The sequence below is a fragment of the Malus domestica genome, chromosome 09 (genome assembly GCF_042453785.1).
Source record: "Malus domestica chromosome 09, GDT2T_hap1".
NCBI lineage: Eukaryota > Viridiplantae > Streptophyta > Magnoliopsida > Rosales > Rosaceae > Malus > Malus domestica.
The window spans coordinates 7,816,622-7,832,287 of NC_091669.1; the positions used below are offsets into that span (position 1 = coordinate 7,816,622).

A 15,666-nucleotide genomic window follows, 5' to 3' on the forward strand; every position below is an offset into this window, starting at 1 on the left:
GAAAGAGTATTTTTAGCATTTCTCTGGTATTGTAGTTGCCATGGTCAACTTTAGTAGGTTTGAACCTACTCTCAAACCTACTAAACCGATATTTGTCTATAGTTGAAGCGGTTCGCTTTCTTCCTGATATTTCACTCTCTCTGTACTCTCCAGCTACCATTCAAAAAGAAAAAAAAAAAACTAGTCTCCCATTTACTCTCCCACCCATACTCTCACATTCATCCACTCTCCCCTGCACTCTCTCTTTACATCTTGGTAAGTCTTCGCAGTTTTTTATTTCTTCTGTTGCTTTCCTTTACTTGATCTCTGATTTTTGCTTCTAGACTTATTCATCTCTGAATCTGCTTATTTCTGTATTTGTTTATCCTTGATCTATGGTGTTCGTTATTCATTTTGATTTTATTTGTGAATTTATTTAGCAAATTCATCTAATTCATCTAATTTGTGAAGGAAAGCAACGTTGTTGATAAATTAAAATGTTAATTTCTTATTTTTGCTATAGTTTCTGGTGAATTTTCTGTAAATTTAGCACTCAGTTTCCGTGTTTGCGTTAAATCTGTAGAATGAAGGGTAATATTAGATAAATTCATGACATTTTAAGCATAAATTTATGCAAATTTGTAAATCATTCGGAGTTCCATCATCATTCAGTTTGCAATCGGTTTTTATTGAAATGCTTCAGTATTTTATATGGAAAAATGCATATGTATAAATATGTATAAATATCTTACGATATCTGAAAATACACCGAATGAGTTGATTAAATGAGTCGGTAGTATTGTTTTTTTGCTTTTTATCCAAAATGGACCTGAGATTGGCATAACTACTCAGTTTGGTCTCCGATATTTAAAATCGATAGTAGTGGTCCTGAGATTATCCATCATCAGTCATTTTGGTTCTTCAAATCTCCGTTAATTTAGGGTATTTTTGTCAAATCAACCCCTCTCCTTGTACTGGTGGTTTCTTCAATTTAATGAATTTTTTTCTAGAAGGATCAAAATGATTGACATTAGACAATCTCAGGAACTATTTTATCGATTTTAAATCTCAAGGACCAAAGTGAGGAGTTATGACAATCTCATATAGACCATTTTGGCTATAAAACCTTGTTTTTATTGAACAAATACAACAACAACAACAAAGCCTTTTCCCACTAAGTGGGGTCGGCTATATGAATCCTAGAACGCCATTGCGCTCGATTTTGTGTCATGTCCTCCGTTAGATCCAAGTACTCTAAGTCTTTTCTTAGAGTCTCTTCCAAAGTTTTCCTAGGTCTTCCTCTACCCCTTCGGCCCTGAACCTCTGTCCCGTAGTCACATCTTCGAACCGGAGCGTCAGACGGCCTTCTTTGCACATGTCCAAATCACCGGAGCCGATTTTCTCTCATCTTTCCTACAATTTCGGCTACTCCTACTTTACCTCGGATATCCTCATTCCCAATCTTATCCTTTCTCATGTGGCCACACATCCCACGAAGCATCCTCATCTCCGCTACACCCATTTTGTGTACGTGTTGATGCTTCACCACCCAACATTCTGTGCCATACAACATCGCTGGCCTTATTGCCGTCCTATAAAATTTTCCCTTGAGCTTCAGTGGCCTACGACGGTCACACAACACGCCGGATGCACTCTTTCCATCCAACTCGTATTCTATGGTTGAGATCTCCATCTAATTCTCCGTTCTCTTGCAAGATAGATCCTAGGTAGCGAAAACGGTCGCTTTTTGTGATCTTCGCTAGATTGCTCCGGTCATTAGTGTGGATAAGTATATAAATGGATAGAGATAGGAAAACAAACACAAGATGTACGTGGTTCACCCAGATTGGCTACGTCCACGGAATAGAAGAGTTCTCATTAATTGTGAAGGGTTTACACAAGTACATAGGTTCAAGCTCTCCTTTAGTGAGTACAAGTGAATGATTTAGTACAAATGACATTAGGAAATATTGTGGGAGAATGATCTCGTAATCACGAAACTTCTAAGTATCGGAGTGTGGTGTCGTCTTGACTTGCCTTATCTGTCTCATAGGTAGATGTGGCATCTTCTCTGGAAGTACTCTTCCTCCATCCAGGGGTGGTATCTTTAACTGGTGGAGATGCACAAGGTAATATATCAATTTCACTTGAAGCTTACTTGTAGTTTCAGGCTTGGTCAAGCGCGATACAAACCATGTAGTAGGAGTCCCCCAAGTCGCCGAGCTAGGGGGTCTGCTGAAAGAGGTGACAGACAAGGTAAGCAATCAGAGCTCCGACTGATTGTTCACCTTCTCCCCATCTTGCAGCAGCATGAAGGATAAAGAGAAGAAAAATGAGAAGAGATGATATGAGATACTTTTGCTTTTGAAGAAGTAACGTTCCACATGCTTATTCTTGAACTGAGCTGGAGGGTTTTTTGGTTTCCTCCAGAGTATAAGGCCGACTGAAGAATTTGAGGGTCAAAACAAGTCCATCAAATCTAGAGTACGTTCCACCCTGCTGATATGGGATACTTTTGCTTTTGACAGAGTAATGGATGTATCGGCACGTGTGCTGTTACGCTTGTCTCCACATGCTTCCTTGTATCCTTCACACTTGCCCTATCTGTTCCTCAAGCAGATGCGGAATCTTCCCTGGAAACATAAGATGTTGAAGATGAGTACTCGAGAGCAATGCCAGGTAAGTAATCAGGTAAGGGGTTCCAGGCAGTCAGTTTCTGGCTGGAAGCTTGATTCCAAGTGCTGACTGATTGCTCTCTTTCTCTTTGTCTTGCAGGTAAAAACAAGGCCAAAAGAAAAGACAGGGAAAAAGCATGATATGGGATACTCTTGCTTTTAACCCTGATGATATGAGATATTCTTGCTCTAGTATAGCTTGTTTGCAGAGGTATTATCGGGGGGAAAGAAAGCTGAATATTTCGAAAGGCTTCGTTGGGAGTGCCCTCTCAGATATGATGAAGGGTTGAGCATTTTTGCAAGTCTGCCTGTCCGTTGGGGATGGAGGTCGACATATATAGGAGTCTCCCTAACAACAAGTAGTAATGCTATTCCTTTACCCTGCTTGGTCATAGCACAGTAGTGGGAGCTGCCAGTTTCACATGTTTTAACTCTGTCAGAGCACTTTGAAAAAGTGGTCTGTGGTATATGGCTCTCGAGATTCGGAGAACGATGCCTCTTCGATTTTTGAGAAAGCAATCATGCTGGGGGTCTGACTCTCGAGATTCGGAGAGCAGTGTCTCTTCGATTTTTGAGGAAGTAATCATGTTGGGAGTCTGGCTCTCGAGATTCGGAGGGCGGTGCCTCTTCGATTTTGGAGCAAGCAATCTTGTTGGGAGTGTTGTCTCGAATGTGAGTAAAGGTTGGGCATGTTTGCTAGTCTACCTTGCCACGAAGCACAAAGGTTGACACACAGGGACTTTCCAATTATCCAGCAATGGTACTGTTCCTTTACCCTCTCTTCGATTTTGAGAAAGTAGTCATGTTGGGAGTCTGGCTCTTTAGATTCAGAGGACGGTGCCTCTTCGATTTTGGAGCAAGCAATTTTGTTGGGAGTGTTTTCTCGAATGTGAGTAAAGGTTGGGCATGTTTGCTAGTCTACCTTGCCACGAAGCACAGAGGTTGACACACAGGGACTTTCCAATTATCCAGCAGTGGTACTGTTCCTTTACCCTTGTGGGTAATAATATGGTAGCTAGACCTTCAAAATTTATGTGTCTAAACTTTGTTAGTGCTGTTTCTTTGTTATTCTTTTACCTTTCTTGGTCAGAGCGATGTAGTGGGAGCTGCAAGCTTCACGTGCTCAACTTTGGCAGAGAACTTTGGCAAAGTTATCTGTGGTACCCATGAGTTATTATTGCGTGTGGGAAGTGAGTGATTGAACAGTAAGATTCATGTGCTTTCTACTTCACCAGAAGTCTTCGACAGAATGCCCATAATTTCTGCAAAGCTGAGTGTGTGTGTGACAGGTGCTGACAAGGCTAGAAAAGTAGGTGCCTCTTTGATTTCTGAGATCGGCCCTCGTGGTCTATGAGCAGCCCAGCTTTTGAGAAAGCGAGCGCCTCTTCGATTGATTCGGAGAACGATGCCTCATCGATTTTTGAGAAAGCAATCATGCTGGGGGTCTGGCTCTCGAGATTCGGGGAGCAGTGTCTCTTCGATTTTTGAGAAAGTAATCATGTTGGGAGTCTGGCTCTCGAGATTCGGAGAGCGGTGCCTCTTTGATTTTGGAGCAAGCAATCTTGTTGGGAGTGTTTTCTCGAATGTGAGTAAAGGTTGGGCATGTTTGCTAGTCTACCTTGCCACGAAGCACAGAGGTTGACACACAGGGACTTTCCAATTATCCAGCAATGGTACTGTTCCTTTACCCTCTCTTCGATTTTTAAGAAAATAGTCATGTTGGGAGTCTGGCTCTTTAGATTCAGAGGACGGTGCATCTTCGATTTTGGAGCAAGCAATCTTATTGGGAGTGTTTTCTCGAATGTGAGTAAAGGTTGGGCATGTTTGCTAGTCTACCTTGCCACGAAGCACAGAGGTTGACACACAGGGACTTTCCAATTATCCAGCAGTGGTACTGTTCCTTTACCCTTGTGGGTAATAATATGGTAGCTAGACCTTCAAAATTTATGGGTCTAAACTTTGTTAGTGCTGTTTCTTTGCTATTCTTTTACCCTTCTTGGTCAGAGCGATGTAGTGGGAGCTGCAAGCTTCACGTGCTCAACTTTGGCAGAGAACTTTGGCAAAGTTATCTGTGGTACCCATGAGCTATTGTTGCGTGTGGGAAATTGGTGATTGAACAGTAAGATTCATGTGTTTTCTACTTCCCCAGAAGTCTTTGACAGAATGCCCATAATTTCCGCAAAGCTGAGTGTGCGTGTGACAGGTGCTGACAAGGTTGGAAAAGTAGGTGCCTCTTCGATTTCTGAGATCGGCCCTCGTGGTCTCTGGGGAGCCCAGCTTTTGAGAAAGCGAGCGCCTCTTCGATTTCTGAGATCGGCCTTCGTGGTCTTTGAGCAGCCCAACTTTTGAGAAAGCAAACACCTCTTCGATTTCTGAGATCAACCCTCGTGATCTCTAAGTAGCCCAACTTTTGAGAAAGCAAACGCCTCTTCGATTTCTGAGCAGGCGCCTCTTCGATTTCTGAAGCTCCGTCGAGTGCAGATTTTTATAGGGGCTGGCATTAAGTTCCAAAGCACACTTGAATCTCCACCAGTAGAAGCTTCATTCTTGCACTTCTAAGATCTTGATTTGTCCGACCTCTTCTCTCTTCAACACCTTTGAAAATGTCTGGCCCCTCCGACCGTCGTTTTGACTTGAACCTTGTTGAAGAGGCAGCCCCGCCTTCTCCAGACAACATATGGCGCCCATCCTTCGTCTCCCCTACTGGTCCTCTTACCGTTGGGGATTCCGTGATGAAGAATGATATGACCGCTGCGGTGGTGGCCAGGAACCTTCTCACTCCCAAAGATAACAGACTACTTTCCAAACGGTCTGATGAGTTAGCTGTTAAGGATTCGCTGGCTCTCAGTGTTCAGTGTGCAGGTTCTGTGTCTAATATGGCCCAACGCCTATTTGCTCGAACCCGCCAAGTTGAATCATTGGCGGCTGAAGTGATGAGTCTCAAACAGGAGATTAGAGGGCTCAAGCATGAGAATAAACAGTTGCACCGGCTCGCACATGACTATGCTACAAACATGAAGAGGAAGCTTGACCAGATGAAGGAAACTGATGGTCAGGTTTTACTTGATCATCAGAGATTTGTGGGTTTGTTCCAAAGGCATTTATTGCCTTCGTCTTCTGGGGCTGTACCGCGTAATGAAGCTCCAAATGATCAACCTCTGATGCCTCCTCCTTCTAGGGTTCTGTCCAGTACTGAGGCTCCAAATGATCCCCCTCCGGTGCCTTCTCTTTCTGGGGCTCTACCGACTGCTGAGACTTCTCCTAAGCAACCTTTGTGAAGGCTTCCTCTTGTGTGTTTATTTTGACTCATGTATATGTACATATTTGTAGCTTATCGGGAATATCAATAAATAAGCTTTCCTTCATTTCAACGTATTGTGTTAAATACACCAAAGCCTTCTTCGCTAAGTTCTTTGAATTTTCTTTTGTTGAAGCTTGTATGTTGAAGCTTGTATGTTGAAGCTTTCTGAGTGGAGCATGTAGGTTGGGGTAGTGTTCCCTTAATTTCCCGAGTGAGGAAAACTTCTCGGTTGGAGACTTGGAAAATCCAAGTCACTGAGTGGGATCGGCTATATGAATCTTAGAACGCCATTGTGCTCGATCCTGTGTCATGTCCTTCGTTAGATCCAAGTACTCTAAGTCTTTTCTTAGAGTCTCTTCCAAAGTTTTCCTAGGTCTTCCTCTACCCCTTCGGCCCTGAACCTCTGTCCCATAGTCGCATCTTCTAATCGGAGCGTCAGTAGGCCTTCTTTGCACATGTCCAAACCACCGTAACCGATTTTCTCTCATCTTTCCTTCAATTTCGGCTACTCCTACTTTACCCCGGATATCCTCATTCCTAATCTTATCCTTTCTCGTGTGCCCACACATCCAACGAAGCATCCTCATCTCCGCTACACCCATTTTGTGTACGTGTTGATGTTTCACCGCCCAACATTCTGTGCCATACAGCATCGCCGGCCTTATTGCCGTCTTATAAAATTTTCCCTTGAGCTTCAGTGGCATACGGCGGTCACACAACACGCCGGATGCACTCTTCCACTTCATCCATCCAGCTTGTATTCTATGGTTGAGATCTCCATCTAATTCTCCGTTCTTTTGCAAGATAGATCCTAGGTAACGAAAACGGTCGCTCTTTGGTATTTCTTGATCTCCGATCCTCACTCCTAACTCGTTTTGGCCTCCATTTGCACTGAACTTGCACTCCATATATTCTGTCTTTGATCGGCTTAGGCGAAGACCTTTAGATTCCAACACTTCTCTCCAAAGGTTAAGCTTTGCATTTACCCCTTCCTGAGTTTCATCTATCAACACTATATCGTCTGCGAAAAGCATACACCAAGGAATATCATCTTGAATATGTCCTGTTAACTCATCCATTACCAACGCAAAAAGGTAAGGACTTAAGGATGAGCCTTGATGTAATCCTACAGTTATGGGAAAGCTTTCGGTTTGTCCTTCATGAGTTCTTACGGCAGTCTTTGCTCCTTCATACATATCCTTTATAGCTTGGATATATGCTACTCGTACTCCTTTCTTCTCTAAAATCCTCCAAAGAATGTCTCTTGGGACCCTATCATACGCTTTTTCCAAATCTATAAAGACCATGTGTAAATCCTTTTTCCCATCTCTATATCTTTCCATCAATCTTCGTAAGAGATAGATTGCCTCCATGGTTGAGCGCCCTGGCATGAACCCGAATTGGTTGTCCGAAACCCGTCTCTTGCCTCAATCTATGCTCAATGACTCTCTCCCAGAGCTTCATTGTATGACTCATTAGCTTAATACCCCTATAGTTCATGCAATTTTGTACGTCACCCTTATTCTTGTAGATAGGCACCAAAGTGCTCGTTCGCCACTCATTTGGCATCTTCTTCGTTTTCAAAATCCTATTGAAAAGGTCAGTGAGCCATGTTATACCTGTCTCTCCCAAAAGTTTCCACACTTCGATTGGTATATCGTCTGGGCCTATTGCTTTTTTATGTTTCATCTTCTTCAAAGCTACAACCACTTCTTCCTTCCGGATTCGACGATAAAAAGAGTAGTTTCTACACTCTTCTGAGTTACTCAACTCCCCTAAAGAATCACTCATTTCATGTCCTTCATTGAAAAGATTATGAAAATAACCTCTCCATCTGTCTTTAACCGCGTTCTCTGTAGCAAGAACCTTTCCATCCTCATCCTTGATGCACCTCACTTGGTTTAGGTCCCTTGTCTTCTTTTCCCTTGCTCTAGATAGTTTATAGATATCCAACTCTCCTTCTTTGGTATCTAGTCGTTTATACATATCGTCGTAAGCCGCTAACTTAGCTTCTCCGACAGCTTTCTTCGCCTCTTGCTTCGCTTTTCTATACCTTTCACCATTTTCATCGGTCCTCTCCTTGTATAAGGCTTTACAACATTCCTTCTTAGCCTTCACCTTTGTTTGTACCTCCTCATTCCACCACCAAGATTCCTTTTGGTGTGGGGCAAAGCCCTTGGACTCTCCTAATACCTCTTTTGCTACTTTTCGGATACAACTAGCCATGGAATCCCACATTTGGCTAGCTTCCCCCTCTCTATCCCACACACATTGGGTGATTACCTTCTCTTTGAAAATGACTTGTTTTTCTTCTTTTAGATTCCACCATCTAGTCCTTGGGCACTTCCAAGTATTGTTCTTTTGTCTTACTCTTTTGATATGTACATCCATCACCAACAAGCGATGTTGATTAGCCACGCTCTCTCCTGGTATAACTTTGCAATCCTTACAAGTTATACGATCCCCTTTCCTCATTAGAAGAAAATCTATTTGTGTTTTTGACGACCCACTCTTGTAGGTGATCACATGTTCTTCTCTCTTCTTAAAGAAGGTGTTGGCTAAGAAGAGATCATATGCCATTGCAAAATCCAAGATAGCTTCCCCATCCTCGTTTCTCTCCCCAAAACCATGGCCACCATGAAAACCTCCATAGTTGCCTGTCTCCCTGCCCACGTGTCCATTTAAATCTCCTCCTATAAATAACTTCTCCGTCTGAGCAATTCCTTGCACCAAGTCTCCAAGATCTTCCCAAAATTTCTCCTTCGAACTCGTATCCAACCCTACTTGAGGTGCGTACGCACTAATCACATTGATAAGTTCTTGTCCTATTACAATCTTGATTGCCATGATTCTATCTCCTACCCTCTTGACATCTACAACATCTTGTACCAAGGTCTTGTCCACGATGATGCCAACACCGTTTCTCGTTCTATTTGTGCCCGAATACCAAAGTTTAAACCCTGAGTTTTCTAGATCCTTTGCCTTACTACCAACCCACTTAGTTTCTTGTAGGCACATAATATTTATCCTTCTCCTCACCATAACTTCCACTACTTCCATAGATTTTCCCGTTAAGGTTCCTATATTCCACGTTCCTAAACGCATTTTGCTCTCTTGAACTCTACCCTTCTGTCCTAGCTTCTTCACCCTCCCCTGTCTAATAGGATCAAAGTACTTCTTTTGTGTGTCCCGGGTAAAGTTGATAGGAGCATATGCTCCCAAACAACTTTGAGTGGAGTCGTTCGAAAAGAAGTTTCTATGGCCCCCTTGCTCATTTAACACTGCATCCGGATGCCGATGGAGATACAGCGACCCTTGCTCACTTATCACTGTGCTCGGGCCACACAGCGCGCCACTTACGGGTGACGCCCTAGCTTTAGCGCGATTTTGTTCTGGATTCATTTTCATAAGGATTCGACGTGATCATGGAGTGCCGGCTGTCGACTACCTGACGCCCTCCCCCTCCTCCTTTATCCGGGCTTGGGACCGGCCATGTAAGACATAGGCGGAGTTTTATTGAACAAATACATAGCTTAAAAGTTGTCTGCTGTTATCATTAGTATTCCTTATTCGTATAATTACGGTCAGTGAAACAAACTGATTTTACTGAGAACACCTCAATTTGTTCATTGCTTCAGTTCTCGGAGTTTGGAGTAAAGATGTTGCAGCTGCTGTACACGGTGATTTTCAGCGAAATGCTGCTGATTTTGGCCTTCTTGTTCAAGAACCCTCTGAGAAAGCTAGTGATTCTCGCCTTGGATAAGATGAAGCAAGGGAAGGGCCCGGTGATGGTGAAGACGGTCGCTGGGACTGTATTTGCTGTTCTGATGGCCGACGTCTACAATCTGGTTGACATCAAGAACCGAACCATTGAATCTGGCGTGCTCAACCCTACGGACGAGGTTCTCATGTCCGTGAAAATGCTCGAAATTTCTCTTATGGGTATTCTTCTTGATCTCTTAAGCTTGTTTTCAAAAATTGGTATCAGGCTTATCTACTGTTATCTAGACTTACATCTTGTACTTTCTATTCGAGTTACTGGAGTTAGGTGTACTCGTTATGAATTGTGCCTGTTAATCGTTGAGCTCATATGTGATGGAATTAGAAGGAAATGGTTTGATTTACGTAGGGCAAGTTGATAGCTACCTTTTGAAGCAGCTGAACGTTCTTCTGCTTTGCCCTTAGTGTTGGACTTTCATCAGCTTGAGCATGAAACATATTAGCTCAACCTGTTATGAAGTTGAGTTAGGTCTCGAACATCAGATTTTCTTGCCTTCTTGTTTCCCTATATTTTCTTAACATTTTAGATATGCTACCTTACTTCCCCTTCCTTTCTGTTAGGCAGAACTTTGGTCATCTGATGCAGAGGTCATTAGAATATCGTTTTGCTCAAGTTATTTACAATTCTAATGATTTCTTTGATTTGCTTGATAACCATTCATATCCTTCAAAACTGACTTTCAATCGTATCGAATGCAGGATTTTTTCTGTTTCTTTCTCTGATGATAGATAGATTGCACCATTATATACGAGAACTTCGATTCCTCAGGAAGGCCATGGAGGCTGTGAAAAGACAAAACCAAAGTTCTCAAGAGGAGAAAAACGGAAGTTCAAAGCAACTTAAGACCATAGTACAAGAGAATGAGACATTGAGGACAAAGATCAAGACTCTGGAATCTGAATATGAGACGAAAGAGAAGAAGGCAGAGGCGGCGGGAAGTGAGGTAGAGGCCCTAAGAAAGCAATCTGAAGGACTTCTTATGGAATACGACCGCTTGCTGGCAGACAACCAAAATCTCCGCAGTCAGTTAACATCGATTGAACAAAGCGCATCCCACACTGATGGAAAAAAGAACACGTAAGGGAGTGGTTACTTAGTAATTATCTGTCATCTTTGTCAATATCTAGCTCTATGAGGTGGGTAGTGTAGATTTGAGGTCGAAGCAGAAAAGAATATGACTGCAGTTATAAATTCGTACCTATAGTTATATATAAAATGTAATCAAATGATGCAAGAATTTTGTTAATTCTCGTTTTTATTCAATAAAGATTGCTTTCCGGTGCCGCAAACGGAAGAAAAGGATGAGCGTTCTCCCACTCCCTCTCTCACTTCACCCTCACTCCTCCTCCTCTCTCTTTCCCAATTACGGTCGTTCCAATCCAACCAAAACAATCAGAAAAAAATCAAACAACTGAGTAGACTCAAGTTTATAGGGAGGAGAGGAAGATTGAACGCGGTTGCCTTGCAATGCGATTGTAACCAGTGTGTGAGGATGAGTTAGATAACTCACTTTATAGTAAATTCATAACACATCATATCCTACCATGTTTAATCTATTTTTATTTTGACACAACAAACAACTGACTAGACTTAAGTCTATTTCAACTGGTCATAATTCATCCCAACCAGCCCACCAAACAGACCCTTCATTGCCTTCAGGACCACTTTTATTGATTTGAAATGTTAGGGACCAAAGTGATGAGTTATACAAATCTCAGGTACCACTTTTATTTATTTATTTTTTATTCGAAAGATCGTAGATTCAAAGAAGCCAAAAGCAGGCAAGCAAGTACAAAGGGTGAGCCAAAAGGTCCCAATTGAAAAAAAAAACCACAAGGCCAATGGGAGTTGATACAAACTATGAAAAACTTGCAACAAATAATACACTAGCATGCAAATAATACATATATTGTAAACAAATTATTTTGCATACAAATGAGAAGTTAAATAATTGCTCCTTTGTTCAAATTATAAATTGAAACCCTAACCGTATGAAACTGAAGATCACAAAGCTATTTCTAAAGCTAAATTGCTTGTTCTTCGTTTCTCAATTAGCTCCAATGCATCAACCAATGGCATTAAAGTTCATACCAAAGCTCAGTGCTCAATCCATAATACTAGTCATGGTTCTAGCCATGGCTCCATTTCCACTTCCAGTTCGAGCCACTCCCAAGTCCAAAGAAACCCAACTCTCCCTCTACCTTCAAGACATCACTGCCGGTCCAAATGCAAGAGACATTCCACTTGTAGGTCTTCCGGCAAGCTTTGGAGCTACACCCAATTTGCCACAATTTACGTCGTTGATGACCTAATAACGGAAGACTTGGACAGAAACTCAGCCTCCGTTGGCAGGGCTCAAGGGTTGACTATGACGTCTGGATTGGACGGACGGAATGCCCTTGTATTGATATCGATTGTGTTCACAAACAAGGAGTACAATGGCAGCACTCTGGAGATACAAGGAATTAGTAAGCAATTTGAGGAGGTTAGAGAACTATCGGTGGTTTCAGGTACCAGAAAGTTTTGATTTGTTAGGGGATATGCTACATTTGAAACAGTTTTTTTGGACGTTCCAAATTCATACGATGTACTACGGTGCCTTGTTACAATAAAGCACTACTAGAATATTATGTCCATTTGTTATAATATGGGCGTGTTTGGCATGCCAGATAACGCACCGGATAGTACTATTTAATATTATCCGGTATTTAGTGCCATTCCGTATTAGCACCGGATTATTTATGCGGTCCGGCTTATTTTATACGACGTACGCCGGATAACTTATACACTCCAAATCGTCAGTATTAATTAGTCGGGTTGCTGAAAACAAAATCAAGCTGGCTCTTTTTCCATCTCTCTTGCTAGTTTTAAATTGTGAACCCTCAGTGCCATAAATGTTCTTCAATCTCCTTTTGAGGAAGTAAATGAACATGATAATCTTTGATGAATTGAGTTTTTAATCTGGTACTGCACCAAATGCCCGATTAAATAGTTAGTACGCTCAACTAAATAGTCAGTACTATCCGATGACAAATTATCCTATCCGACTGAAATAATCAGTACAGTCCGAGCTGCCAAATGAGGCCTATGTATGCAATGTACCTGCAGTTCATGTTCTTTTTTGTAGCAAATGCTTTGGTTTGTAATTATAATTTGTAGGTCAACCTTGAGGCTTGAGAAATGTGCCCATCTTGTTTAATCATGCAAAGCCTATACCAACTGTCTCAATCTGAAACGCTCTCCTAATCTTACAAAATTACACTAGTAACCCCATGCTCTGTATTAATCACAAATTTAGGAGGACAACCTGTAGTGCCATCAAAATGATCAAACATCTTATACCCTTTCATAACAGACTTGAACTGATAAACCCATTTCGAAAAATTCTTATCATTCAACTGTAAGACTAAACTTATCCAATTTATAAGTTAAGAGATTAAGCTCATGAACCACAAATTTATACAAGTATTAAAATCACAATTCGATAAACACAATAACAAACTAACCCGTAGGATAGCGTAGGCGATCGCAAAATCCATAGTGGCCACTAGCACCGCTACGGTTGAGCATGACTCTGCCGTTTCTTTTATCCATTCTTGGACCGACTTCAAAAGCTCATTATGCTCATGATGGTAGAACAACTCCTCCATTGTCTGATCCTTGTTGTGGTGAATGCCGTAATGTGGTGGTTGTATTGTAAGACCGTAAAAACAGTAGAAGCCAAATCAAACTTCTAAACAGTGCACCTTCTCCCCTCTTGCAAAACCAAAAGTACTCAAACTAACAATAGGTCTTAGTTCAATATTGAGTGTATGTTTTGTGAGAGTAGTGGCTTATGTTTTTATACTAAATATAGATTGCCCTATTACAATCCTACAAGGAATACAAGACAAAATCCTTGTACAAGTTCTATTCTTAAGCTTATCGACATAGAGTTTCAATCCAAACCAAAGTCGAATTAACTCTCATAAACATATTAAGATTTTTCTATAGCAATCTGAGACAATAAGGATTATTACCAAACCGTATGAATCACACTCATACTCTAACATCAACTTGATTGTAAGCATACCCAAAAGACCTTCAATTCGAACAGTATTAGACGCCATTGCTACACAAACTATGCATATTGCAAGAGCACAAGTAGAAAAAGAACAATTTCAACTTTCAAAGATACAAGAACAACAAAAAAATTTCTCAGATGGCTTCATGCCCAAACAAACAATCTTGATCGCAGATGGCTTCGTGCCGCAAACACACAGTAATGGCTTTGTGCCCCAAATAAACCGTGATGGCTTCGTGCCTCAAAACAAAACAATCTACTTCTTCAAAGACTAAAAAAAAAAAATCATACACTTACAGGGAATTGAAGCATATAACCTGAATTGAGAAACCGAGCAAGGCAATTCGAGAAATCCAAATGCACCAACTCAACTTCCAGATGCCCAAAGTGCTGTCGCCGACTGAAATTTCAGATACCCAAAGTACCGACGAGCCTCAGAAAACCAATCAAAAAATCGGACACCACAGAAGAATCGCTGGCTCTTGATACCATATTAACTACTGTAAATCTACTAAAGTTTGATCAAGAAAGCAGGAAAAATGAAGCAAGGAAGAAGAACTCAGAGAGAGAGAGAGTAGTGCACTCAAAGGATGAATATTCATTCAATGTAAAGGTTCGATACAATAAGTCTTTTCAGAAAGCTAACATATAAAGGCCACCAACCGACTTAACGACTAGAAAATCTTTTATCCAATCTAACCAAATCTTAACAGATCCAATCCAACCAAATCTTATCTAAAATAACCACTCTTCAACAAATCCCAGCTGTCTTTTCTGACATGGCAGATATACCTACAAACTTGCCATGTGTCCTCTCTTATCAGCTCACACCTTCATCTTCCTAGCCTACTCCAATGGCATTGAACTTCATAGCAAAGTTGCTATTAGTTCTAACCATAGATTTAAATATCGATATTATCGGCGAAATATCGCCGATAATATCGATTTTTCGGGGAATGGATATTTAAATAGGTATCCGTGTGATTTTCGTCAAAATATCGCGATATTATCGATAATATCGATAATATCGCGATATTTTGGAAATATCGCGACATTTTTTGGAACCTTGCAAAAACACGATTTTTAACATCAATTTCACATATAAACTTCAGATTTCACGCATGCAAGAGGTAATCAACATAGGGTTTAGTCGGATCTCACCTGAAAACTTGGGTGTGCCTGGGTGTGGGTGCGATCGGGGAAGCCGAGCTTCCTCTGCGCGTCGCCGTGCTTCCCAGAGACGGAGGAGATGGAAGGAGAGGGAGGGAGGGTGGTGGAGATGCTGCGCTGGCATCGGGGTGGACGGATTTGGGTGTGCCTGGGTGTGGGTGCGATCGGGGAAGCCGAGCTTCCTCTGCGCGTCGCCGTGCTTCCCAGAGACGGAGGAGAGGGAGGGAGAGTTCAGGAGGGTGAGAGTTCATGAGGAGAGGGATGGAGAGTTCAGGGGAGGGAGAGTTCGAGAGAGAGATAGAGTTGAGAACTCTGAGAGAGTGAGGGGTCCGAGAGGGACTCGGGAAAAGAGAGAGAGATAGGGTGAGGGTTAGTGGGCTGCCACGTGGCAGCGTGACAAAGAGTGAGAATCAAGATGAAGGGTCCAGATTAGATTAGGATAAAGGACTCAATTGCACAATTTATATAATTTCAGAAAAAGAGTGAAAATATAAATTAATCTGGGGGTCTAGATTAGATTAGGATAAATGACTCAATTTCAGGGAAAAAGTGAAAATATATAATTTCAGGGAAATAGTAGAAGTTGTATTTATTGGTTAGGCATATGGAAATGCAAAAAATTGTTTTTCTAATGATTCTAATCAATTTCAAGAAAAATAATGAATTTATAAGGGTAAGATGAGTCTATAAAAGTGAT

At 41.6% G+C, this 15,666-nt stretch overlaps 2 protein-coding genes and 1 long non-coding RNA gene across 3 annotated transcripts in view; 2 read left to right on the forward strand and 1 right to left on the reverse strand.

The window, feature by feature from the left end:
* LOC103411270 (uncharacterized) lies at window positions 1-11,035 on the forward strand. Its single transcript, XM_029107984.2, has 3 exons — window positions 1-255; window positions 9,594-9,897; window positions 10,435-11,035. The coding sequence occupies exons 2-3, from the start codon at window positions 9,615-9,617 to the stop codon at window positions 10,815-10,817; spliced, it is 666 nt and encodes a 221-aa protein (XP_028963817.1). The 5' UTR covers window positions 1-255; window positions 9,594-9,614; the 3' UTR covers window positions 10,818-11,035.
* The window catches only part of LOC103421679 (aspartic proteinase A1-like), a 22,814-nt gene continuing 15,146 nt past the window's right edge, over window positions 7,999-15,666 (reverse strand). The window contains exon 13 of the mRNA XM_070805582.1: window positions 7,999-8,049. Coding sequence (XP_070661683.1) covers window positions 8,048-8,049 — 2 coding nt within the window. The 3' untranslated portion in view covers window positions 7,999-8,047. The remainder of the gene's footprint in view (window positions 8,050-15,666) is intronic.
* Window positions 12,979-14,421, forward strand: LOC139188304 (uncharacterized). Its single transcript, XR_011571671.1, has 2 exons — window positions 12,979-13,440; window positions 14,099-14,421. It is a non-coding gene; the product is annotated as an uncharacterized lncRNA (long non-coding RNA).

What these genes read in the sequence shown, in the direction of transcription:
- LOC103411270 (XM_029107984.2), top strand. Translation starts at nt 9,615, where the DNA reads ATGTTGCAGCTGCTGTACACGGTGATTTTCAGCGAAATGCTGCTGATT. An exon ending in GCTCGAAATTTCTCTTATGG is followed by an intron (nt 9,898 to 10,434) that starts GTATTCTTCTTG and finishes TATCGAATGCAG; the next exon opens with GATTTTTTCTGTTTCTTTCT.